Source organism: Amphimedon queenslandica, unplaced genomic scaffold (genome assembly GCF_000090795.2).
Source record: "Amphimedon queenslandica unplaced genomic scaffold, v1.1 AMPQUscaffold_13521, whole genome shotgun sequence".
NCBI lineage: Eukaryota > Metazoa > Porifera > Demospongiae > Haplosclerida > Niphatidae > Amphimedon > Amphimedon queenslandica.
In genome coordinates this window covers 1,107,936-1,130,927 of record NW_003546243.1, presented here as the reverse complement: position 1 = coordinate 1,130,927, position 22,992 = coordinate 1,107,936, and the positions used below count along the sequence as shown (strand labels likewise).

Genomic DNA, 22,992 nt, shown 5'->3' with positions numbered 1-22,992 from the left:
TAACAAAGTTATCTAGCCCCCTTATCATGATTTCAGCAGTTTCCAGTGCTTTAAGGAGCAATCAGAAGTACCAGTAACATAGCAGTTTGCTTAAAATGATCTTGGTCCCACCCGTAATTGACGAAAATGCAGGAAAAGGCCGTTTTACCGCCGTAAAAGTGGGTGTGGCCAAAATCGCGGCGCGCTTCGCGCACCCTCAGCACCCCCCTCCCCCAATTCCTAGATACGCCCCTGATCTGTATGAATTCATTTGGAGATTTCTGTACTTTTTCATCATCAATAATCTGTCCCTCATTTCAAGTAAAGCATAGTATGATTAGATTAGATCTATGATTTTGATTATTTATCATCAAGTTATGATAATATCAAGTTATTAAACAGGCTTTGCTATGTAAACATTCAAATCTCTCCCTATGCTATCGTACCGCATCTAGTGAAACTTAAAATTGATAATGTTTACTTTCACAAACAACACAATCAGCGGCAGTTAGTCAACGAAGAGTTTCTTTCACTTTCAAAGCACTAGTTAAGTGTAAACACTTTTTAAACATTAAAAATTCATGATAAAACTAAGAAATTAAAGCTGTAAAAGGTTTCACACGATAAAGCAAAGTTCAGCTAATAATGTTAATTAATTAAGATCCATTTCCAAATGAAGGCAGAGAAGCTCTTTATTGTTTTGATCAGTGATAGTAGCATTGCCTGCATACTTGCCCTAAAGATATTAAATGAAAAAGATTGGCATAATATTTATGATCTTACAGAAGGAATATAATTAGGAAGGTCTTCATCGAGTTTTATGGAGATAGTCCCTTTCTGAAGTGGGCACTGCTTATTGATCTGTGTGATAAGGTCACAAAAATCAAGACTCTCATCAACAATTGGTATAACACCATAATTAAGCTTTAGGGCAACTTCACCAGATGTGACTTCTTCCTCTGCAGTAAAAGATTGTATGAAGCAAGGGCTCATTACATCCCTGTGATTCCTTACTTAAATTAAGCTCAACATCAATGTTGACTTTCTGCCCCTTTTGTGGTGGATCTGGAGTTATCTTGATGCTTGTTACTTCCATTCTTGTCTTATCATCTGGTGTGCCTATTTTGTTTATAAACAGAAATAGTTACACATTTATTATTCCATGTAACTTACTGCAGTCTTTCCATAAGTTATCACAAGTAGCAGTTGAAGCCAAGACAAGAAAGAGTGCAGGAATTATGATGACTTTCATATTTCTCAGAGCTACTCTAGTAATTGCTTCAAAAGATACGTACAGGCAGTATTGAGCCTCACACAAGAACTAGTCTGAGATTATAGGTAAACCACCTTTTGTTTATGTTATAAACTAGTGACGGGTGGGAGTGTTTTGCTTTCAGAATCACAATCGTTTCAACATTGATATACAATAACATGCAATGATTAGTAAATGATGTACACATGTGACATAATGCTATTGTTTTTAAATGCCACTGCTCATTTTAATATTTTTTTTCCTATAATTTATTCTAGCTATACGTGCCATCCAGCCTGCAAGATTACATTACCCCTGCTGCTGGGCTTGTCTACACTTTGCCATCATTGTTTAAGCAGCTTTCATATTTGCCAATAGGGACCATTTATTTTCAGTTTCAAAACTGATTCATCTATTCACTTATAATGATAATAATAACTAATGCTAATAGGAAAACAGTAACGACAAAAAATGATTCAAATTCATAAGTTCTTTATTGGATATTGAACTGACCATTCACACAAAACATTTGTTTATTATTTTGATCAGTGGCATTTATATTAGCTTTGTACAATCCCTAGGAGTGATAAATAATTCTGGTAAATTAGCAAATTAATAAGTGCATGCAATCTTACAGAAGGTATGAAGTTGGGGATGGATTTTGTAACTTTTACTGGTATAGTTCCTTTTTCAAGTGGGCACTTTGTATTGAATTGTGTGATGAGGTTGCACAAGTCCAGATCCTCATCAATAATTGGCATGACACTGTAAATGAGCTTTACAGAAACTTCACCAGATGTAATCTCTTCCTCTAATAAATACATAAAATATTAATAATAGTGACAAATGCGTGCATGCACTTATGATAAGCTCAAAATTAACTGTAATATATTGCCCCTTTTTTGGTAAAATTGGTGCAACTGATATCGATGTCAGCTCCACTCTTGTCTTATCATCACTTGAGCCTTATGTTTAGAATAACAATGATATATTTACAATATATAATATTTCACTTACTGCAGTCTGTCCAAAGATTGTTGCTTTCAGTAAAAGCCAAATTAAAAACAAGAAGAAGAGCAGTTGTTATGATGGTTTTCATGTTTCCCTGGCAAGTAAATAAGAGTAGAGCTATACGCTGCTCCCTTTAAGTGATAAGTTGAATGTTTAACTTTCAAGTGATTGCTATCATTTTGTTTGTCATAAATATTTAATAGTTTAATTGGTATTCAATTTAAATGATGACCTTATATAATTATGTGGTTCTTTAATGTGAACTGGCGACAGCAATACCAATAGTAAAGTGATATAGGTTATGTAGCTACAATTGCAATGTTACTGAGTGAGTAATGTTACCCTGTGGCAATTGTTGTTGGTCACAAGCAGGATTAACCCAGTGCTTTTACTGCTATACTTTGTTATAGTATGCCAGATAATGACTCGAAACGACCACTAACTTTGGTTAAAATTTAATAATAAATAACATTCAGTAATGATAGCAATGTTTATCATGTCCTTATAATACAAATATACACGGAAAAAAATAACAATAATACAGTAATATTATGCAGTAGTAATAACGTCATGTTCTCTTGCCAAATATGGTACTACCTATTCTTAGATTGGTGCTGCCTTCATGAATTGCATGTTCATAATCTGCGGACATACCCATACTCAGCTCCACCTCTTTCAAATCAAATCGTCCAATCAAAACATCACGTAATCTCTTCATCAATTCAAAGTCAGGATTTGGTCCCATTTGGTAATTGTGATCAGGCCGTCCAATAGTCATCAGGCCAATAGGATTCAAGCTGGAGCAGTTACTGAGCATGTGCTCAAACAAAGAAGGGACGTCCTCAGGTTGGCAACCATGCTTACTCTCTTCCCCGCTCGTATTAACTTGAACGAGAACCCTTAGCTTCTTGTCGGGATTAATTCTTTGTAAGGCTCCATCAACAGAGGATGCAAGACGAGGCGTATCAATAGTTTCAATCATCCACAGTTTGGGTACATTACTGAGGAGTTGGTTCGTTTTGTTTCTTTGCAAGTGACCGACAAAATGCCATCGTATGTCCAGATCACTGAGGAGAGGATGGTTTGCTTTCTCTATCAACTCTTGGGCATAGTTTTCACCAAAATGGAGTAGGCCTCCTTCCATATGTGCAACCCTTATCATTTCTGGTGGTTTGGTCTTGCTCACTGCAACTAATCTAGGAACAGGTCGACCAGCTTCTAAGCTCAGGCTAGCCATCTTGTCTAAAACCAGTTTTATGCGCGAAATCATTTCGGATGATTCTGAGTGGCTCAGTTCAAGCCCTTCTCCAGAGGCAGCCATTTTTTCATTGTATATGGGCGTGACTGAATTTTAGCCACGCCCACCAACACAATGACCTCTATTCATTCTTTTAAGTCCACTTCTTCTGACGTTATAAACCTACAAAAAGGAGCTCCTGGGGATTTTATGCTTGAGAAAAGTGTGAAATTGTTACAAGGGGCAGCACAGACTTCATTAGTGAGTGGAGCCATTCTTATTGACTTGCAAACTGAAACTATAATAATAATAATAATAATAATAATAATAATAATTGTATTAATAATACAATCAATTTTGCATAAACCTTCATAATTGCCCAAACTCTAGAAATATGCAAACTTTCATTTTCAATTTTTTTGCACAGGACGTACCAGATGCAGTTCAACTGATGACATATGGTCCTGATTTAGGGCATGATGATTATCGAGAAACCTTAGCTGAATTTCTTAAGCGTCATTACAAAACACCAGTAGACAAGTGAGGGGCAATTTTCAATTATATTTTCTGATGCATATTGATGTCCTTATGCTATGTAGAAAGTTTGAGCTGATTCCAACAAATAATTTTTGAATTATGAGCATTTTTTTAAATGGGCCAATTTTTGAAAAATACCCAAGGCTATAGCCCATGGTTTTTTCCAAAAAATGGCTCCGAAATCACCACCAATTTTTATTACATTTTTAGATACATATTGATGTACTTATGCTGTGTAGAAAGTTTGGGATGATTTCGTCAAATAATTTTCGAGTTATGGCCATTTTTTAAAATGGGCCAATTTTTGAAAAATACTCAAGGCTATTATAGCCCATGGTTTTTTTTCAAAAAATGGCTCCGAAATCACCCCTAATTTTTATTACATTTTCTGATACACATTGATGTCCTTATGCTATGTAGAAAGTTTGAGCTGTTTCTGGCAAATAATTTTTGAGTTATGACCGTTTTTAATTTTTGAAAAAGCAAAGGTTTTGAACAGACCCTGAAAACTATTCTTGATTGTTATAATCAATTACGTATGAAGAACTTTCATTTTTCTCACAGATCAGATCTTGTGGAGACATCAGGTGCCACCAGTGGCCTCCACCTTATTTCTAGTGTCTTTTTTGGTCCAGGAGATTTAGTATTTATGGAGGAATTCTCTTATTTCATTGCCATTGATATATTAAGAAATGGACTTAGACGCAACTGCCAACCAGGTTAGGGTGACAATAGATATATATATAATACATGTACATGGAGCTTGTTTGTTTTTGTATGCATTAGTTTGTATTATGATCAAATAAAACCTACATGGTTGGTATCTTTATCTTAATGAGTCTACAAAATCATGCAACCCTCAGGCAGAAAAATCATGCAAAGCCAGAGAAATATACATGTAGCTTGTTTGTTTTTTAGATGCTTAGGTTTGACACTGTTGTTGTAAGATGTTATCTTATCTTGTTTTCAGTTTCTATGGATAGAGACGGGATTGACCCAGATGCTCTAGAGGCCGCCATTCAGTCTCACTCTGTCGCCAGGCAACAGTGGAGCCCCACCCCTTTGAGACCCTACTGGGCAATGCTTTATTTAGTACCACAGTTTCAGAATCCAACTGGAGTTTGCCTGTTACCAGGTTGTACATATTGTATAAGGAGGAATGTTAGTTTGAAATATTTATTTTTAATTCTCAGAAAGGTGTTGGAAGATAATTAAAATAGCACGCAAGTACAACTTGTTAGTTGTCTGTGATGACGTTTACAATTTGCTTTATTTTCCTAATGATTTCACTACTGAGCCACCACCACAAAGACTGTTTGCTTACGATGACAAAAAGTATGAAACAACTTGATAGTTCGTTTAATCCCTTCATCTCCCCTTTTATCTCTCTCTCAGTGATTCTGATTACGATGGTGGTCATGTTGTTTCTAATGGAAGTTTCTCAAAGTTATTTGCTCCTGGGATAAGATTAGGCTGGCTTGAAGCTCCTCAAAGACTGATCCAGTCATTACTGAAATCGTAAATAAACAGAAATCAAATTAGTAATGATTATTGTTATGCCATCCTGTAGATGCTTGCTTCTCTCTGGTGGGGCCCTCAATCATGCAATGTCAGGTATCATAACCGAATTAATGAAGAACAGAGAAGTTGATAAACTGATTGAGGACTCTAAAACAAACAATCAAGTTAGGAAGGGAAGCACTGATGTGTCTTTAGTTACTATCATTGCAGGAATGCTGTAAGGCAATGCTTGAGGTATTTTGTTCACGTGTACCATCAGTAATAACACAAGAACCCAAGGTGAGCACACTAGTAATAGTCTTTTCTTTATGTTCATCCAGGGTGGATATTTTTTATGGGTAAAACTACCTGATGAGCTCTCTCTTAGTTGTTCCGGTAAGTTTATAACTTACAAAGCATGTGATACCGTGTTTTCCTTGTACAGAATTTGTCGAAAGATGTAAAAATGACAAGAAAATACTCATTTTTCCTGGTGATGCTTATAGGTAGATAATGTCCCCATATTATTATGAATGTACATTGTGTATATAGTGTTTGTCCTACTGGTAAGGAGAGGTTCATTAGGCTGGCATTCTGTCGATGCAAGAAAGACGTTCTTGTCAAGGCAGCCCATCTAATCTGTGATTTGATACTTGAGCTAAAACAATGAAAATTTCTATCCATGATTTAAAAAATTTTTACAGATAAATTTTGTGTTGTATGAAGTACGAACTCTCTCTCGCTCTCTTGTAGAATAAAAAAATTATTAAGGCAAACAATCATAAAATCTTTCAAATGATAATAAAAATGAATATTAGTTGGCATACAAAAATAGTACAAAATTAGTATTAATTATAATTACAATTATATGTATTAATGTTAGGTTACTGCTATTTGTTAGTTAGATAATAAGACAATAATAATAATAATAATAATAATAATAATAATAATAATAATAATAATAATAATAATAATAATAATAATAATAATAATAATAATAGTTTATTTACAATAATAATGACACATACATGTAGAGCTAGGAGTATATTAATCAAACTCAATGGGTATTGTCACAATCTCATTCAAACATTTAATTTGAACCTCGCACGAGAAAGGCTTTTTACTTTCGTTGAATAAGTTCTTTACTTCAAAATCAAACGCCTTCACTTTCTTCTTGAACATGTCCTAAAGTAAAAGAGATCAAAATGTAAATATTATGTTGTTTTTACCTTTTGCGTGCTCTTGATGACTTTGAAACCAAACTCAAGATCCTCCAATGATGTTTCAACAGTCATTACATCACTGGTTGGAGTTGTGACCGAGTTGGGCCCTTGCTCAACTTCACTTTCAACCTGATAATAGCCTTCCAACTCTTTTAATGCCAGCAAGTCCTGTATGTAGAAAATTAATCAACTTCTGCTTTGACATATTAAAAAATTAGCTTTTAATTTGTTATATTGCACACTTACATTAATCAGTCCTTGACAATGCTCTTCCACAAGGCAAACTTGGATACCAATAAGGTCTTTCCCCTTACCGCTTGGTTTCCAAACATTCCTCGTATAGAATACAAGAGGTATGCAAGTTCTTTCTGCCGAACGTGGCAATGGTGGCACATCTGAAGACCAGCTCTCACTACCTGCAAAAAAGAGAGAGTATAATTCACTATAGTAAGTATTATGATACACTAGATTGTAGTAACTAAATGGGTATTTTGCATTAAATACGGTACATAGAAGTAACAATATGGCAATAATGTGGGTTTTGTTTATGGCTTGTTGGCACTAAATGAGTTCTCAGCATCATAGACACTATTGTTATTAGTACTTATACATGTACTGATTGATGTACACACAATATACCTCTAGTCTCAGTATTTTTCTTGTTGTAGCTTGGACTGCTTGTGTAGCCAGTGTCACTGGACTCTGTGCTTCGCCTGCTAACTTCATCTTCTTCTTCCTCTTCTTCAGTTTCTTTGTCTTTTTTAAGTCTCACTGTTATTTCATCAGGCTCTAATGAAATCCCTTTCACCTAATCAATGCAAATTATAACGTAAGCTGCTTCATTTCTGGGAAATGTCCCTACTTTGTCATTCTTTTGTTCTTCGTCATTGAACATTAATGGTGGGGCAACAACAATAGCATCAAGGGAATTGACACTGGAGACATCAAAACTGTGTTCATTTGAAAACCTAACACAATACATAATTAATGTATAATAATAATAAATGGTAATGTATGTACCTGTTTGGTAGGACAATATCATCTTCATCGTCACCAAATTGACACAAAGTGTCGGGTGGTAAGGGAGAAGGACAGAGTGCACCATCACTGATTGAATTACGAAGAGACCCACTCTTTCTCTGCTCCTTTAGCTGCAGTGGTGGTGGAGGGAGTAGCTCATTCATTGGACAGTTTGAAACCTTAACCCCAACAACAGTGACTTTTGAATAACTGCAAGCCGGTTGATAAGAGGTTGGGGAAAAGAATGACTCCTCATTATTGTTATCTATAGTAGAGGCTCCGGCAATTTTGTGTCGTCCAGTTCCAGTGTTGATTCTCTTCCTGGGTCCTTTAGACCTCCCAATCTCGCTTAAATTAGGACTGGATTTAGCCAACTTTTTCTTCTTGTACAGAGAGGGTTCGGTCGTCTCTTCTATCCCTCTCTCTGTGCTTTGTTCCCTGTCAGTCTCATCACTGCTGTACTCCTCCTCTTCCTCCTCCTCCTCCTCCCCTTCTTCATATACCTCACTGAATATTGCCTTCTCTTTTTTAAGCGTTATCTGTCGATAGCGAAAAGAGCGACGCATGCCATGAAGACTTCCTCCTCCGCTTTCTCCTTTATCGACGTGTCTCTGGAAAGACGAGTCTTCAACTTTTTGTGATTGATGACTAATCATAGCACTAAATGGGTTGGTGGAATCAACCTTCTCTGCTTGAGTTTTCGAGGATGCTATTTTTGGCGGAGGGATCTTCCCCGTGACTACATGTTTTGGTGAATGTTGCTGTATCTTGCTGTACGGATGATGCCCACTCACCCCGGATGGTAAAGGCTTCTTAACTCCAACAGAAGTTTTTTCTGGGGTTCTATTTGGCGACAAACTGGGCGGAGTCTCAGTAGGTGATAAAGGTGGGCGTGGTGAGACGTTAACGTAATAGTGTCCTCTTTTGTGAGGTGGACTGACGCTTTTCTGGTGTGGTCTGTGCTGAGGAGAGTTACTGCCAGGAGGAGTGTGAGTATTATGAAAAGTGCTGGAGTGATGACGGGGAGATGATGATGACGAAGTGTATCTGCTATCAATGGTCGAAGTATGCGATGGCGAGTGCTCATTATCAGACGTAACATCATGACCTGTCATAATAATAATAAGAAATTGCTAACATGAACCATTGCCAAATAAATAATAATAATCAAATATACAGCATAAATATAATTTAAAATATTGAACTATGATCTCAGTGTAGCAGTAACATAGATACTTCCATATACTACTTACTAATATTCGATACGGAGCCCATTTGACTGATGGTCATGTTGGATGAATACATCTTTGACATTGACGTGCTAGTGCACAAGCTACCCAAAGTACGCATTGGGCTCTTTCTTAGACCAATATCAAGTATCCTGATCCTGTCACCTGTAATGACAGTAACAATGAATAATGTGATTGACAGATATAGATCATCAATTCTTGAGATCATTGATTGATATTCAACAATAGAGCAAGATAAAAGGTGTTTGGTATCTCTTAAGTGCTTAAGAGAACAAATAATGGGTGACACTCAAACTAATGAATACTAAATGGCACCAGGTGATGGATGTACATATGCACTTAATACAATTAATGGGAACAAGTGATTAGTCTAATTCATGTAATGTAATAGGCTATGCATTAAAATGCATTAAAAGGAAGACAATATCAAATAAGACACTATCCAAGGATGAGGTGTATCTGAGGGTTGTTTGTCCTGGTAGATGAATCATGTCTACCTACACACATTCCTCTGTATGTCACGCCTTTACTGGCTACTAATGCCAACACTATAATGCCAACACAATGCTAATCTTATAGCTAGCAATGTACATAAGACAAAGAATACTAGATGCTGTATAAAGGTAGTTCTCTTAAAGGAGAAATGAGAAGGCAATGATTAATATAAGTAGGCATGTTTGGTTGACAGGACTCCAACAGTTGCTGTTGGGAGTGTATGGATTGTAAACAGGTTCAATGACTAAACAAAAGACAAACAAAGAGGTAGTCAAATGGTTTGTCTTTGAAATATCAAACATGAGTTGGAAATTATAAATAAACCAGCGTACAATAGACAAGACATATATGCACAGTAAACACAGCTGCATTAGAATAGCAGAGAACCAATTAGCAGTTGAAAATATACATGCATAACAAACAAGGACCAAGGTACTTGTTTTAGTAGCCATAGAGGGACAGACAGCATCAGTATGACATGGCGTAATGTGCTTGAGTCATATCCTTTCTTACTATTGAATATTTAGAAATGTTGTTTATAGTAATGGCTTAGGATTAACTTTCCCTTTATACAACAAGCACAACACAGCAGTATACTATCCAAAAAATGCAGTCAACAAAAGTACCTGGCACTGCCAAAACTGAACACAAGCCCACAGACACTGCCAGCTGTCATTTACTAAATACAGCTCTTGCCACCGCTGTACTTAACAATAAATCATATGACTGTGTCTCATCAGCAATGACAGCATGATGTGTGTGGTTGTGAGTTGGCGTAGCATTGTGCGTGTGTTTTTGGTAACTAAAGTATAGTAATATACCATAACAGGCACTCTAATGCATAACAGAGAGGAGATATAGCGAGATGGAATGACCCACCAAATAGTTTAAAAGACACAACAAAGGATGAAGAGTGGGACCCACCTTTCATAAGACACATACTAGAGTACCTAATTATGAATCCACTAATACAATATCAGAAATACCAAGGATTTTGTTATCAAATATATCAGAACTAGTAAACAACAAGATGACATAACACAAGAAAGGAAAGCACTTATATACATTGCAACTTGCAGCTTCTCTTTGGTTACATTTTGACTTCTAACAAAAGTTTCTTTGTGTGTAGCTTAGTCATTGATTGCATGAGATGTTGATCTTATTCTTTTATGTATACAATTTACAGTTTCTGTATATTCGTAGCCTCAGTTTATTTTTGCTTGATTAGATAGTCCATCAGTGTCAACATTATAATGTAAAGCATAATAATAAACGAACACGTACATGCAAAAGCTCACTGTCATAATGATGTCTCCTATAGGTTTCTGTATACAAACTTTCATATGCCACCAAAGGGATATTTATTAGAAGGGAGAGAGGAAATGAATTAAATAACACAATTTGGCTTAAGCACACAGTGAGAGAGAAGAGAGAGAGATAAAGAAATAGATGGATATAAGGATGAGAGAGATGGCAGGATGCTCTATGAATAGTAAAGGTGATGTGTTAATAATAAGCAAGACCCGTTCCCACAAGACAATCGCCAAGACATTATACACCAGTATCAATGCCAAGGTGCCCTTTATAGCAAAGACACAATTCAAATACTGCATATACTAAACAGGTAAATTTATATGTATAGGTATAGGCTAGCAAATTGGCGTATCAGTCTAACCCACTCACTCCATGCAAGCTCAAACTACATTAAAGCACTACCACCAATGGCATATACTAAACAGGTAAAATCATATGTATAGGTATAGGCTAGCAAATTGGCATATCAATCTAACCCACTCACTCCATGCAAGCTCAAACTACATTAAAGCACTACCACCAATGGTAATAGGAGTGTGTGTTATAACACAGTGTCATTCCCTACAAAGTATATTGGTACAAGTGTCAGTGCCATTAGGAGAAAGACGGCCCTTTTGGTCACACAATCAAACTAACCTTCAATGGCATTCTTTACTTTCTCAATGTTATCCACCCACTGGAGCATAAGGGCATCACTAGGGGCTGCAAAGAAGAAAGCTCTCTTGAAAGTCCCAAGACTGAATATGTGCTGGAGCTCCTTGTACTCCAGTCCCACCTCAAGGTTAATGCACTCGCGTATGTCAATGACTTTTCGTGGAGATTTTGATGATTCCAGAGCTTTTTTTGACTTGAAGCATTCAAGAGTCTTGCAAGCACGTAGAACAATGTACCTGTCCTTCCATTTCTTAACAATAAATTATAAATGATGAGTATTGTAATGATGCTATAGTGGTGACTCACTTTTCTTCCTCTTTTGTTGAGTTGTGGAGCTTTCTTTAGAGTCCCCTGAAGGATTATGACTCTAGAGTGTTGTGATATCTCAACAGCATAGTCTGACATTATGAAGAAGCACCAGGTTATAATGTGTTATCTATCCATACAAACTTCATTGACTGCACTGTCATTGGTAGACTTACCACTTGTTACTGTGTTCTTCTTCCTCTCCTCTAGCTGGCACTGTCACTCACTGGCACAAAATTGAATTTATTAACAAACAGTGATAGAGTGAATAAAGGTTTATTTATAGTAGTGATGACTCAGGAAGCCTTACAAAGGTTAGCAACCAGTCTAAACAGATTGTACACTAATTGTAAACACACATTCATAGGAAAGGAAGAAAAAAGAGGCAGGGGGGATTTGTTACACCCTCTTAATCTCTCTGGGTTTATGTTTTATGCAGATGCCTTGTGGCCCAGTAATACCAGTCATAAACCCACTAGTCAATGGGTAGCCAGCATACATGGATTCATAAAAGAAACCATGAGCTACAATGTTGGCAGTCACTTGATCGCACACTGAACTGATATCAGCCTTATTCAGTAGCACTATCATGTGGCTAAGTACTGAGAGCATCATTTGACGGGACCCTCCAATAAAACCGTTATCAAAGCATCCATACATGAATAGCGTTTCCTCTAGGAATGGAGACCATTCGTAGCAAACCTCTGTCATCTGTTTCAACCACTTGAGATCACTTACTCTAAAGTAAAAGGGACCATCATTATCAATGAATAGATAGTCTCCAATCATACTCATTGCTCTCATTGGGTCACTCTTGAATACAGTGTCTCTGATATCAGTCATCACTATTTGATATATTTCTGGATGATCCAGTAAGTAATTGAATGTCATATAGAATCTCTGATCATGTGATATTCGCTTATTCAATGACTTGACTTTCACAAATACTGTTCTTCCCTGAGAATACAAAATAAGTCTGTTTTGAAATCCTTGTTCTAGATGATCGTGGAATATTGTTAGGTTGCTTTGTGTATATCTCATTGCAGATAAGTACCAATCTGCTATATAACTCATCTTGTTAGCCTGAGCCTTTGCACCCCATCGATAATGAGAATTAAACATCAAATAATGGCCCACAGTGACATTTTGTGTCTGGAGTGACAGGTATTTTGTATAAGACTCTCTCCAGTCTTCCATTTGTCTCTCCTTAACTTTTAGAGATGATACTGTATCAAAATCTTGTGGACAATCTTCTGCAGGCTTCCATTCCTTCTCTTCACTATTGATATAAAGATATAATTTCTTCGTGAGATCTGAGATATACCAACAGCAAGATGAGAGACTATTGCTAGCAATGAAATCATAAAGAGGATCACTCCATGGTCCACATGTTTCACCTACACTTACTAAGGAAGCACTAGTAATCCCACTATTCCTTGATAATAGTAGTCGCTCAAATGCCCTAATCCATGAACGCTGGACTGGGGACTGTTGTACCCTCTTTATTGATGGTAATACTAGTATTAACTTTGTATGTGGGCATGAAGAGACGTAAAACAATAAATTATGAAAGTGATCTAATTGTGCTGCTAACACCTCCGTGTCATTGAGTCTTCTCTTATCAAACAGTGCTGTTGGGATATAGACTATAGTATGATAACTATTAGTGTTGACTCCAACGGTCTGTGTTGCAATCATTAATTCGGCACTTATGTTTTTTGATAAATCAACAAACAAAGCAGGCACTCCTAATTGATGCAACCTGGTTATCCTGTACCACTTTAGTTTGTTAGGCTCAATATTGAGTGAATCTTCCACTCCTACCACCCTGCCTCTATCCTCTCTTGCTATGTGAGCTATCAGTGAGGAACCAATCCAACTCATTGAACCAATAACAAGAAATTTATGCCTTATATGGTCGAAAGAGCGACTCTTGTCATAGTATTGTTTGCCTCTGTCATGGACCCACCCTGAGTTATCTAATAAAGTAAATGATAGTCTATCATAGAAGAATGTGACCTACTCATACTTTATGTTTTTGGCAGCATGTGCATGCTCAAACATTATTTTAGAGTATTTTTATGTTTGCAGCCAAATATTTAAAGCATAATACATTTATTACCTTTTGAAGTGAAAAGAATGAAATAAGAAACAAAGAGAAAGAACAGAAACGAGAATAAGGTGAGAACACATGCTCTGGCTTTGAACTTCATCGAGGCAGGGCTAGTTATGTTAAATCTAATTGTTATAATAAATAATAACTGTGACAAAAATAACAGAAAAACAACAGAAAAATGAGTGTAACATGCAAAGTGTCATTTAAATGAATGATCCTCAGGGTAGCATAAACTCCATCTCAAGTGTTTCCATGCTTGACTGGGAAACTGTTAATTTTAGAAGCTTGTTTCTTTTCAATATTGCACCATCAACATCAAGAGTAATTCGAGCACTTCCAATTCGCGTGGCTCTCCAAAACATTGCATATGGAATAACCTAATAAAAAAGAGTATTAGTATTAGCTTTATTTTACTGGCAAAGAACAATTGGAATGCAAACCAATCCTAATTTTTGGGCATGCTTCCAATGCATATATAATTAATCATTATTAATGACAAGGCTTTAATTCAATGCCTTATGTATAAGGCAAGCCTTATAAAATTATACTAAAGATAAAGAATGCAATATTAGTAGCTCACCTGTGAGTGCAAGATGGTTCTTTTCTGCTGGAAGGTCTCAGTGATGATGGATACTTCAAGATCAGTCTTGTTGCCATATACAACCATTGGTATATTTCTCTCTAAGCATGAGTACCCCTCACTAGTAAGAGCTCTGTCAAGAGCCTATACAAAAAGCAAAAATTAATAAACAAAAGAAATAAATCCCAATTAAAAATTACAATATTTTTTGATTAAAAACATGTAAAAAATGTAATATGTAAACGTAATAAAATGAAAAATTTTCTCATATCTTTTTAAAATGAAATTTGGTCAAAGTTCCTATACTACAGTACAGGGACTTTTGCCCAATTTTTGAGCAACTTTAAAAATTCATAATAAATTCAAATTTGATCGGAATCAACTCAAACTTGATAAATGACATAAGGACATGTATATGTTTTAGAAAAAATTATAAAAATGAAAAATTCTTTCCCTTTCATTTTTGGCAAAATTTTGAGCAACTTTTAAATGCATAAAAAATTCAAATTTGATTGGAATCAACTCAAACTTGATAAACGACATAAGGACAAATACAAAAATTAAAAATTCTTATCATTTTTGGAAAAATTAGGTCAAAGTTCATTGTCTTTTGAAGGAACTTTAAACAATTTTAATTAAAACTTGCTCAAATTTTATGCAACATAAAAACATTGTACGCTTTAGAAGATCATTAAATTATAAATAGTGTTATACTAATATAACAAACCTCGACTGAGTCTAGTACTGCATTAACAAAAAAGACTTTGACTCTAGTGGGCATATCATCAACTGATGATTCTCTTTGTGTTTCTGTGTATATTGAACAAACCATCTTCTTTACTACTTTATTAGGATTCTGTGCAATAGGACGACCAACAAGCCTATTAATAGATACATGTGATAATGACATCAGTTCTATTTTAAGTAACTTGCCTGAAACAGCCAGGTATCTTCGTTTTTATCCTGGCATAGTTTGGGTGAATCTGATAAGTCGAATTTTTAAAACTCTTCTTGTTAGTTCCTGGTCTTGGAAGAAAATGACCAGAGGCTTGAGTTAATGACACCCACTCATCGGAACGACTGTTGTGACCACGCCCTTGAATCTAAAATGGAATACATAAAAATATGGTATAGCTATCTAAAGTGAGTGAGGTTAGGATGGTAGTGTGTTGATACAGAGCATAAACCACAAACTAAAACATTACTATAAGCATAAGGCAAGTCCTACGCAGTGCACCCACTACTTCATAGTACACTCAATTATTTTGTAATTGGTTATGTATGACACCTCTCCTTTTATGACGGCCAATGCCACCACAATAGGAAAGTACATGTACATGCATGAACTGTTCAGGATTCTCTTGGAACTGAAGTATTGGAGATTCCATATTAAATAACTTTACCTTGACATGCCATGCACTTGTATCAGTAGGCACACAGTGAGGTATGTTAATCTTTAATGGTTTACGAAGTATCGCATCAGGCGGACCAATGAACACTATAGGACTCAGTTGTATCTTACTCTCTTTCTTTTTCATATTATCTGACTGAAATAAAAGAAATGCAATCAAGGAAAGAAATAGGAAGAAGGAAGAGAGAGTGATATAGTATAATAATTACAATAACTTACTTTACTCTCATTGCCTGGGTTTGAAAATGCAGAATATGCATCTTCAGGATCAGTGTCCCTATACACGCTTTGATGGACTTCAAACCTACAAAGTATTAAAAATATAAAACACATACTTTACACTATTAACACAGACAAATTAGAAACCCACAATACCAATAGCTGCTAATTCGTGTACATAAAAGGCTCTCATCCCACCCACTTCTACTATAGTACAGCTAGCAGTTCTAATGCATCATTACCATAGTTTCTGTCTCCTTCCTTTGGGTACAACCCCAGGAGGCACTTCAACAACAACTCCACTTGTCTTACTAGTAATAATACCGCCTGAACTAGTAAAATAACCAACTCCATTAGGTAGCGAGTGCTTCCTGTCTGACGGCATTAGAGGAGCGTTAATGGAACTGCCACGCCTTATAGCAAGCTTCTCTGCAGCTACAGTAATGGATTTACTGACATCAAGTATTTCCATGTATTCTTCATCGGAAGGTGATGAACTGTGGTCATTAGTATCAGGCAGAGAGGAGACACTGTCTGAGCGAAGTATGTCATCAGGAGAGTCTATCAGCATTGCATCACTGAATGAACGGGACAATGCAGCTTTGTTTTGAGCTCTTGGAGAGTCAAAATCATCAGTCGCACTCTATAAAGGAAGATATAGTAGTTTAGATATGAAAAAAGTTTCTATTATCGTAATGTGAAGGCAGTTTGTATGCTAACATAGTTGTACAAAATAAAAGGTATATGCACATTATATACCTCATCAGACCGATTCTCGTCAAAGTACTTGACAACATCTTGTACATCTTTATCAGTAATGACAACATTGTAGTCTTCATCTTCCTCAGTAGAGTTAACGTTATTGAAGCTGGTGGTGTATGACGGGTTATTGTGTAGCGCAACGTTCAGTTCACTCTCAATCAGATCAACAAGTGAATCCTCATCATTTGCTCCGTCATCTTTCAAATGATCTTCCTTATCATCAAGGAGTGATGATATATCTACAAGTATCTGTCCTAGTGAATGAACGAGAGTGTCTTTCTGGGGAGAGTGTGAGGGAGATGAACTTAGCCAATCAGCTCTAGTTTCTTTCCTATCAATGCTCTTCTGCTTCAGTTGCTCTGTTATGATGTCTTTATTGCACAGTATAACTGCTAGTGAGTCACGGTTTATCTTGCGACTGATATCAGCAGCTTTTTTATTCTGTTTACGCCTCACGACGCCTTTTCGCTCAAAACCAGGAGATGAAGAAAAAAGAGGAAGAGGAGGAGAGGAGCCAGAGAGTAGGGAGAGTTTTGGAGTGTCAGTTGGAACTGAAGCTGCTATAGGTATGGGAGATGAAGGCTTGTTTACTAACAGGAAGTTGGGAGATGATGTGGCATGCTGCAATGGAGTGCTTTTACTATCAAGTGAGGTACAGTCAGGCATTACTGCTTCACTTGTCTTACGAGAGGAAACCGACGCTGAAGCTGGAAGAGGAAGTGGCCTACGAGGCTCAGGATTTGATTTGGTGGCAAATGCTTCTTTCTTTAATGCTCGTATCAAGTTCTTTGCACTGTCTGGTTTTGGAGGAGCTTCAAGTATAGGAGACCTGTTGATGATTCTGCCCGCTTTCTTTTCACTTTTTGATTTTACCTTTCCTCCTCCTTTCCCTCCCACTAGTGGAGGACTCTTTGAAGGCTCAAATATTCCCTGCTCTCTCAAAAGACTTTCAGACTTTGGAGGCAAAAGTGGAGGCGGAAAATCCCCACCTGTAAAATGGATGGAGTCCTTACCCACTTTTGATGAAAATATTGGATTTGACCTTGTTATTTTAGGAGCTGCTGGTCCAACGAGAGGACGATTAGGAATGGGAGGAGGAAACTGATGCCTGGAGCTAATGGGCGTGGTCTGTTTTACAGGAGATGGGTGTGGCTTGAAAGGAATATTGCACACGTCAATGTATTTCTCACTTGTAGTGTCGTCTGATAATGATTCGGTAGTAGGGCAGGATATATCATCGAGTGTGATTGGTCGTCTCTCTGGTATCTTGCAATAGAGGCTCTCCTGTTGATCCATGAAATTAATCATTTCTGATGCAAAAATTGAGCCTTGGCTTCTCTTCCAGTCTGACAATCCTTTCCCAGCTCCTCCTCCTCCTCCTTGCTGTGTCACTGGTTTCAGTAAAACGGAGGGATGCCTCATTGTCATGTACTGGTTTTGTTCCTCTCCTCTGCTCATCTCTTCTTCTTCCGTAGGACGTTTCATTGTCAAGTACTTGTTCTGTTCTTTATTCTCCTCCTTCTCTTCTTTTAGGCTACTGCTTGGTCGTACATTAACGGGAGAAGCAGTGACATTGCCTCTCATTGCATTACTTGGTGTTCTTGTTGGTGATCCTGCATTACTATTCAGTGAAGTCTTGCTGTTAGTTTTGTTAGTAGGTATCACTGGTGTATGATACTCGCTTTCTTCTTGAGTGCTGCTTAGTGTTAGCATTAATGGACGAATGGAACTCATTGTGATGTATTCTTCTTCCAAAGGTTTCTCTACATCAGTGACCACACCTTTCCTCAATTCCTTGAGCAGCTTTGGTGTGTTACGCTTTGCAATAGAAGAAGCACTGCTACTAGACTTGCTCACTTTTGCTTTATTCTTGCCTGTAGTGTGTGGGTCCACTGCTTCTCTTGTTTCTGCACTCTCTTTATCCTCTCCTAGGGGAGGAAGGCTGATAATACCCTCTAGTAACTCTAGCTCTGACTGAAGTTTCTTCAAATTATGACAATTCGGGTCCTTTGTGCCTCTATCTCTATTCTTCCTGAGCTCCTCTATCAGTTCATAGACATACTCCTCATCTTCACTCTCTCCTTCTGACGAGTCTGATCTTTCTTCTTTGAGGTATTCATTTGCGCTGGAGGCAGAAGGTGAGGTACTCTTACGAGGTGTTGGCACTGGCCTCCTTGCTCCTTTCTCCGATCCATTAGAGGGTTGGCTGGGTGAGGGTTTAGTTGGTGACGTCCAATCGCCAGCGAACATGTTCTCGTAATGAGAATCGTTTTTCTTGGGCGATACAGTCGTCAGTTGTTCCTATAATAAACACAAGTTAGTGCATAATGCCAAGTATCGTTAGGAACTAAACTAATTAACAAATGAGTTCTATACGTAAGAAAGCAGCTGTAGAATTTATTGAATTTGAGGGAGTTGAGTAAATATTTACTTTCACCTTTTTAGCGACTGTGATATCATATAACATCAAAGTGCTTGCTACAATGCTTTGAACAGTAATGAATGAACATACCATTCTAATATTCCATGGCACCATTGTACCATTCATGGTAGACCTATGACCAGGATTGCCCAGTAGTGAACATGCAATTTGTGCATGAGTCTTTATCACAGTAGTAAATACTGTACATATAAGTGTTTCATTTGTTTATGCTAACATATTCCATTAATGTCAAGTCCCTATACCATGTATAGTCTTAAATATCATTATAATTAGCTTATGTGTCACTTCAAACTCATCTACCACTCTACAGGTGGTTTAATGCACTTCAATGAGTTGTCATAATGCAAACTAACAAACTGTACTTTCATGTCAAATACGGTACTATGTCTATCAGCAATTTAACAATGCTAAATGGAGCATTTAAAATTAAGTTAAAAATGTGTGTCAGTGTGAAAAGGTCTTAAAAAGGAATTTATTATAGTAAAGTATTGAGCTATTTAAGAAGCTAAAGTGACAGAGAAGGTAATGACAAGTATCTATTAGTCTAGTTCAATGCATCCATTGAACTATATTTGTCCTCTATTGTCTAGTCTGCCTGATAATAATAAGATATGTACTAGTACTACCAAATGAATAGGAACAATAAGTACATGATATTGCTACTAAGAAGAGTCCAGCATACATACAAATGCATCTCAACAAATACTACCCAATATCTGTCAAGTTGCCAAATCTAATTTGTATATTGCAAGTAACAAGCTACATTGTATAATGTATAGGATATTCTAGTAAATAGCACTACAGAAAATTTGTAGTACAGTTTTTACTTTGACTGTTTTGCTTGAGAAATTGCTCTTAACACAGCTGTCATCCTGTTTGCATTCTTGATCAGCCTTGCCTTTCTCACCAGGAGTAGCACCCAATCTATCACCCACTACTGGTGTAAGAGAGGACTGGCTACTGGCCGACCAATGTATACCTTTTGGTACAGTCTTTCGATGTAAACCGGTCACTTTCTCCTTTGAAGTCTCTTTACTCCGAGCACTGAATATACGTGCCAGCTCTCTGACTCCCACGCCTCCCTCATCAGAAACACCATCTCCTTTCCCTTTAGTCACAGCACTGAGGTTTGAAGCTAAAGGAAAGACACAATAAGATTGCATTAGGAAATGCTCACAATGCTTGATTGGCTATTAAGCTACATACAAAGACATATCAAGATATAATTTATGCCAACAAAACAAAAACACTACCTTTATTCTTAGCGACGCATGTTGCTTTATCTAGAGGAGCCGAATATTTTCTAACGGGAGAAGATTCTGCCTTTGACTTTGAGTCTTGTATAAACGAAGAAGATAAAGAGTGACCAGAAAAAACCATTGGCTTCTTTCTCTCATTTTCGTTTGGAGATTCCACATTGTCAGGTCTCTCTGTTATATCAACCTGAATAGTGGTAGGCGTGTGGTTGCAGTCATTGGGTGAGTAATTCTGACCACTTGATTGACGAGACTCAATATCAGGTGAAGTGCTCTCTATCCTCAGCTTCATCATCTTAACACTTTTACCAGACACTGGTCCTGAGGAGCTTGTGTCTTCAGGCAATAGTGTTGGTGGGACAGGTGTCTTTAGAGTGACTTCTTTTAAGATATGGGAGCTCCCTTCTCCTACACTTTCTTCTTGTTTTCCTCTCCCTCCTGACATTCTTATACTGGTCGTGTGTGTTGGGTTGATCTTTCCTCTTCCTTTTAGCTTGCTTTGGAGTTCAGCCATTACATTATCACCTGTCAAAGAGAAGGGAAAATATATGTAATTTGATATATTTAGTTTGAATAATAATAAAATAATAATAATAACAAAAATAATTCAGTTGCTTAGTAATAGCAATAGTGACATATTAGCAAATGTACAGTCTCCTTATTATCTTTTTCTATGTTAAACTAACCAGATCCCTCCTCATTCATTTGATTGCTAGTCTCCATTGAGTTTATAGGTAGCTGCAGAGCCACAGCAGTGCTCATAACTACAAATCAAGAGGACAGGCCAGAGTCCAGCAAAGCAATGAAGCAGCTCTTGATTACTATACTACAGCACTCCTACAATAAGCTATATACTGCTGGGTTGGTGGTTAAGGGTGGTACTATATAGGGCAAGGGGAATGCGCATTACAAAAGAGGGAATGGCTTCAATCGATGACATCAAGAGCTTCCTGTTCCTGCTACACTACTACTCGTGTGTAATTAGTCTACTTAAGATAAAGACGGTCATTTGCACTTTTAAGAGTAGTTCTGCCAATTATAATAATTTATCGCTTTTTATCAAGTTTTACAGAACCGATTTTGCACTTGAGAGATGTTTCATATCTCAACAATGGTAAGTATCAGAGGGTAAACATGCATAGCCTGAATGAAAATTCTACCTAGATAATTGACAAACATTACCACTCAGTAAAGATAGCATTTACAAACTGATTTTCTATTTCTAAGTGCAAGATTGAAGTAAACTAGATACAGTGCACAATGCTACTATATAACTAACACATTCCAGCATATACTTTTATAGGCATCACTCATGACACATAATAAAGCATATTGCATAACAAATAATATTAGTATATAAACATATGACACTCCAGTCATGTATTAGTACACACAACCGGTGACATACTAGCAAAGGTATCAAAAGAATTCTAGTGGTGTACTATTGCTCCTTCTAACACCATTTCTGCACTATTTATTAATTATTTGTTGTACTTATAGTTTGGCAGACCTCCAGATTGGAGCTGAGTAAGGCAAGCATAGGAAGAACACATCATAGTACACAGGATAACAAGAGACAAATATAGAAAGACAAATAGTGATGGAAAGAATTTTGTGGTTATTGATTAGCATCTTGAGGAAATTAGCTGTAACAAGGAGATTAATATCAATTATCTTTACAAGGATAAGCCTAAGAGTTCTAAGTTGATAAGATCTCATCTATTAATCATCCAGAGGAGTCACTCATGTATACTTTATGACGGCATAAATAATACCCCTGGATGTTACATCACCCTTTAGTTTACTAATGAGAGAAACATTGGTTTACAATTGGTTGATTTCTATTAGTCAATGACAAAAAAGAAGCAAAGTGTCTGATATCAAACAATACAATACTATTAGTAATATTCATCACCACATGCACATACACTCACATAATAAATCGGGCTCATATATAAGGATAAGTACATACAAGCCCCCATCCATATATGCATAGATATATATACATAAATATATACATGCGTGTACATACGCCCACATGCATAATGCAGACAGACACAATAGTCTATAGTGTTTGATAATAGTGTCCATTCTTGTCTGAACATTGGCAGTGGGCCAGGTATTACAAAGGGAGGGTGTAGGAGGGTTCATAAAATGCAATTGGCCTGATATCATTACGGAAACAATGCAGATTAATCATTGAGCACTGTGCAACAAGTTATCATGATATTGCATCTGGCAATAAATCATTAATATCATAATAAAATTATTACGCAAATTAGACCAAACATGCCATACCTGGAATGGGTGAGCCTCAATTAGACTTTGATAAAAGGAGACTTGCAATGAAAATACACTACAGCTACAAGCACAAGTAAGCAAGAGTACAAGATATGAAGATGCAGATCTAGGTGTGGCTCAAGGTGT

The 22,992-nt window shown here is 36.8% G+C and overlaps 5 protein-coding genes across 6 annotated transcripts; 1 reads left to right on the top strand and 4 right to left on the bottom strand.

Moving 5' to 3' along the window:
• Positions 1-521: 521 nt before the first annotated feature.
• LOC100635252 (putative phosphatidylglycerol/phosphatidylinositol transfer protein DDB_G0278295) lies at positions 522-1,336 on the bottom strand. The gene is made up of 4 exons (XM_020005695.1): positions 1,153-1,336; positions 994-1,098; positions 763-938; positions 522-715 (listed from the first exon to the last, which is right to left on the bottom strand). The coding sequence occupies exons 1-4, from the start codon at positions 1,229-1,231 to the stop codon at positions 632-634; spliced, it is 444 nt and encodes a 147-aa protein (XP_019861254.1). The 5' UTR covers positions 1,232-1,336; the 3' UTR covers positions 522-631.
• Positions 1,337-2,690: 1,354 nt separating this feature from the next.
• Positions 2,691-3,581, bottom strand: LOC100635129 (proline synthase co-transcribed bacterial homolog protein-like). The gene has a single exon (XM_003382396.3). The coding sequence runs from the start codon at positions 3,561-3,563 to the stop codon at positions 2,811-2,813; it is 753 nt and encodes a 250-aa protein (XP_003382444.1). The 5' UTR covers positions 3,564-3,581; the 3' UTR covers positions 2,691-2,810.
• On the top strand, positions 3,576-6,225 carry LOC100634922 (2-aminoadipate transaminase-like). The gene is made up of 11 exons (XM_003382478.3): positions 3,576-3,740; positions 3,907-4,019; positions 4,581-4,735; positions 4,987-5,151; positions 5,210-5,351; positions 5,412-5,534; positions 5,587-5,701; positions 5,748-5,816; positions 5,858-5,912; positions 5,962-6,022; positions 6,069-6,225. Exons 1-11 carry the CDS (start codon positions 3,615-3,617, stop codon positions 6,184-6,186), a joined length of 1,242 nt encoding a protein of 413 aa, XP_003382526.1. The 5' UTR covers positions 3,576-3,614; the 3' UTR covers positions 6,187-6,225.
• A 265-nt stretch (positions 6,226-6,490) lies between these two features.
• Positions 6,491-12,034, bottom strand: LOC109580611 (uncharacterized). The gene is made up of 10 exons (XM_019993984.1): positions 11,955-12,034; positions 11,779-11,908; positions 11,455-11,722; positions 9,013-9,153; positions 7,760-8,867; positions 7,602-7,707; positions 7,379-7,547; positions 6,986-7,155; positions 6,746-6,907; positions 6,491-6,701 (listed from the first exon to the last, which is right to left on the bottom strand). The coding sequence occupies exons 2-10, from the start codon at positions 11,875-11,877 to the stop codon at positions 6,564-6,566; spliced, it is 2,361 nt and encodes a 786-aa protein (XP_019849543.1). The 5' UTR covers positions 11,878-11,908; positions 11,955-12,034; the 3' UTR covers positions 6,491-6,563.
• Positions 12,035-13,841: 1,807 nt separating this feature from the next.
• LOC100635004 (uncharacterized) lies at positions 13,842-22,981 on the bottom strand. 2 transcript variants are annotated; one of them, XM_003382395.3, is made up of 11 exons: positions 21,252-21,656; positions 20,563-21,090; positions 20,137-20,444; positions 16,864-19,167; positions 16,347-16,747; positions 16,105-16,189; positions 15,878-16,021; positions 15,408-15,577; positions 15,202-15,355; positions 14,475-14,618; positions 13,842-14,271 (listed from the first exon to the last, which is right to left on the bottom strand). In XM_003382395.3, the coding sequence occupies exons 1-11, from the start codon at positions 21,325-21,327 to the stop codon at positions 14,113-14,115; spliced, it is 4,473 nt and encodes a 1,490-aa protein (XP_003382443.3). In that variant the 5' UTR covers positions 21,328-21,656; the 3' UTR covers positions 13,842-14,112. The 2 variants fall into 2 exon arrangements, with proteins under 2 accessions (XP_003382443.3, XP_019849439.1); XM_019993880.1 differs by lacking the exon at positions 21,252-21,656 and adding an exon at positions 22,864-22,981 and having other exon boundaries at positions 13,845-14,271.
• Between the last annotated feature and the right edge of the window lie 11 nt (positions 22,982-22,992).